Below are 3,694 nucleotides of genomic sequence, written 5' to 3' on the forward strand. Positions count from 1 at the left end.
TCCGACCTGCTGTGGTGTTGCCCGTACTTTTTCATCACTTACGACTGGGACTTGGTCTTGCTTTTCTCAGCTACCCCTTGCCCACAAACAAAGGCCTTCGACTAGACAAATTGCAAAATCCAACAAGAATGTGACAGCTTCCCTTTTGAGTTGGGAAGGAACACACCCAAAAAGTAACGATTTTTTAAACCCAAACAAGAACCGACTAAGAATCTCCTGATCATTTTCTTTCTATGAATCAGATCTAGTATTTACCTATTCGCAATTTCGTATCATCCATAAATTGCATTGTTGCTGTTGATACAGAAGAACAACATCCACTGGAACAGTAGAACTTGATCAACCTCTTCCCCCCGACAAATAAATATAGATAATCTTATCGGCCTAATCGGATCCAAGATTAAAATATCTTCAGAAAAATCACAGCAAAAAAACAAAACTGAAAGAGATTAAATTCAGATGATGACCAATTACAATTTGCATGCATGGCAATGGCAATGGCATGCTCTGCCGTCTCTGCACGCGCCTCTTCACCTCCTCATGCGGTGGCACCTGTACCACAGGAACACGAAGCAGAGCACCCTGTACCCGACCACGAACCCGAGCATGACTCCCAGGTTGCTCCACCTCATGCTCTCCCGCATCCCCTGCTGCCGCAGCAGCATGGTGCCGTCGAGGACGCACATGCCGCCGCCGGGGGCCGAGGCGAGGCACTCCTGCCCGCCGCGCGCGCCGCCGTACTCGTTCACGATGAGGGCCTCGAAGGGGTACTTGAACAGGCTGATGTAGTGCATGAACACCCAGTACTGCGGGATGTCCTTGCTCGCCACGAAGTAGCCGGAGAAGAGGAAGAAGCAGCCGATGAAGCCGGCGATGAGGGAGTTGCCGACGATGTAGTTGGGCGCCAGCGCGCTGAGGCAGGCGGTGAATGAGTTGGCGGTGAGCATGACGAGCCAGATGACGAGCGCGAAGTAGGCGAAGCTGGCTGGCTCGCGCGCCAGGCCGACGAGCCAGTACACGGGCGTCGCGTAGAGGAGCGCCGCGGCGAGGAGGAAAGGGAGGAACACGGCGGCGTTGGAGGCGACGTAGGAGGACACGCGGTACGCGCCCCGGGTGGTCTCCCTTTCCAGGATGCGGCGCTCCTGGAGGAACACCGGGAGGCCCTCGGTGGTGGAGGAGAGCACGAAGGTGAGGTTGAAGGCGAAGAAGCCCAGCCGGGACTGCAGGTCGGTGGTGCCCAGGAAGATCGTGCCGAGGAACACTCCGACCACCGCCGACTGCACCATTCGCGCCGCGAACAGCTGCGGCGTCCGCAGCACCGTCTTCACGAAGCGCCCCGACAGGATGCAAACCTCCGCCGCCGCCGAGTTGGCGTACGCCGCGCGGCGCGCTGACGAGGACGAGGGCGAGGGCACCGGCGCGGCAACATCTTGGTATGTGAGCGCGGTGGCGATGACGACGTCCGGCTTGAGGGTGTCGATGGTCTCCATGGCGTACTCGAGGACGTTGACGTGGGCGGGGATGGAGTGGCCGGAGCCGGCGAGGCGGGCCTCGAGGAACGGCAGGGAGCCGTGGTGCCGGACGGCGCCGTCGGCGAGGAGGACGACGCGGTCGAGCAGCTCGAGGATGCGGAAGCCGGGCTGGTGGATGGTGAGCACGACGGTCTTGCCGTGCGCGGTGGCCATGTCCCTGAGCATCTTGACAATGTGCAGCGCGGAGCCGGAGTCGAGCCCGGACGTGGGCTCGTCCAGCAGCAGCACGGCCGGGTCGTGCACGAGGTCGACGCCGATGGACACCCTCCTCCGCTCGCCCCCGGAGACGCTGGCAACCCTCGAGTGCGCGACGTGGCGCAGCCCGAGCTCGGCCATGAGCTCCCTGGCCCGCGCCTCCGCGGCGCCCGGCGCGGCGCGCAGCCGCAGGCGCGCGCTGTAGAGCAGCGACTCCTCGACGGTGAGCATCGGGAAGAGCGCGTCGTCCTGCGGCACGTGGCCGGACACCCGGCGGAAGCGCGCGGCGTCCATGGGGCAGCCGTTCACCAGCACCGCGCCGGTGAGCACCCTGGCCGGGTCCGCCGACCCCGCCAGCACCGAGAGCAGCGTGGTCTTGCCCGCCCCGCTCGGCCCCACGATGGCCACCACCTCCCCGGGGGCCGCCTCGCATGTGACGCTCCTCAGCAGCAGCCGCTCGCCCTTGCCGCCCCGCAAGAAGGACGACAGTCCGACGCCGCGCGCCGGAAGGACGTAAGACAGAGCCCTCGTCTCGAGCCGGTACCTCGGCCTCCGGCGCCCGGTCCCCGTCTTGCCCAGCGACATCGCCGGCGTCACCACTGTCTCCCTCGGAGACGCCATGGATCCCTATAAGCCTTCCAGTGGAGATCGTCCGAGCAAGTAGGAGAGAAGAGCGAGAGATTGTTACAAAGGCAGCAAGGGGTGGTGAGAAGGGTTGAGCTAACCGCACCAACCTCTCCCCCTTATGTACACCCGTAATGTTTGCTGTGTGGTTTGGCGCGCGCGCGAGGTCTGAAGTCTGAACCTGGTGCTGGTGCGACGCCGTCAGTTTGGTGCCACCGCACGGGAGTTTTCAAGGGTTTTGCTGTGTTTCCACCGGTGCGCTCGTCTCGTCTATCCGTGTGTTTCCGGTGGCTTGTGGATGCGGCGGACGTGCCGGTTCGGTTCGGGGCTTGACGCCCAAGCTTGCAAGCTTAGTACACCGGGACTGATCAACTCCTCTCACTATTTTTCTCTCTCTGTTCTCGCTCACTGCTCACATCGTTTAGATGCTGTATCAAATCGTATACACTAGCTTATTATTGTATGCTACTCGAACGAATACAGAGTACAGGCACGCTAAGAGGAGTATTTGGGGTTAATGGTTACACCCATTTCTTAATATTTTTGTGGGTGTCCATGTGTCGTGCCGCCTCGGTCCTTTTTAATTTTTGTGACCGTTTGGCCAGTTTTTTTTAGGGTCGTTTGACCAGTTTCCTAAAATCACTATCTTGCCTTGCGATGCTCATGAACTTAGTCCAAATGCACAAATCATATATGGAACGAACGAATTCAGAAAACAAAAAGGAAACGTTTCACTCGTGCGCGGGGGCTTGCCGGATCGGGTCGAACGGCGGTTTTCCACCGGTGACCTAACGGCTGGCCGGTCCGATTTGATCTAACCTGCGGGTGGGTTGTTGGTCTTTGGCTTGCGCGGCAGGCACAGGGTGAGGCAGCAGCCCGGTGCACGAAACCTTCGTCTCCGTGTGGAGTGCCGCGGGGTGCAGAGATTTTCTGATGAGCGGCACCATTGACCGCGCAGGCCACACCCGGTTGGTCACCCTCACTGCTCCCTCCCTGGCTTCGGTCACCCTGTGCCAATTGCCAAGCCAGCTGCCGTACTCGTTCAGGGCTAAATTAGAGAAAGGTGTAGCTACTAGCTACTACTCCCTCCGTTCTGAATTACTTGTCTTAGATTTGTCTAGATACGGATGTATCTAGACTCATTTTAATGCTAGATACATCTGTATCTAGACAAATCGAAGACAAGTAATTTGGAACGGAGGGAGTACGTAGTATCAAATTGACGTCCTTTGCTTCAGTGTAATATAACTGGATGGATCACCCGGCTGACAACAGTGAACGGAGAGTCGTCGATGGGAGCCGCAGGCTAATGATTTCGCTTTTGGATGGGTACGGCTCGTTGC

At 58.9% G+C, this 3,694-nt stretch overlaps 1 protein-coding gene across 1 annotated transcript; it reads right to left on the reverse strand.

The window, feature by feature from the left end:
• Nucleotides 1–264: 264 nt before the first annotated feature.
• Nucleotides 265–2,427, reverse strand: LOC119268383 (ABC transporter G family member 10-like). The gene has a single exon (XM_037549999.1). The coding sequence runs from the start codon at nucleotides 2,346–2,348 to the stop codon at nucleotides 531–533; it is 1,818 nt and encodes a 605-aa protein (XP_037405896.1). The 5' UTR covers nucleotides 2,349–2,427; the 3' UTR covers nucleotides 265–530.
• Nucleotides 2,428–3,694: the final 1,267 nt, after the last annotated feature.

The sequence above is a fragment of the Triticum dicoccoides genome, chromosome 3A, assembly GCF_002162155.2.
Source record: "Triticum dicoccoides isolate Atlit2015 ecotype Zavitan chromosome 3A, WEW_v2.0, whole genome shotgun sequence".
Taxonomy (NCBI): Eukaryota; Viridiplantae; Streptophyta; class Magnoliopsida; order Poales; family Poaceae; genus Triticum; species Triticum dicoccoides.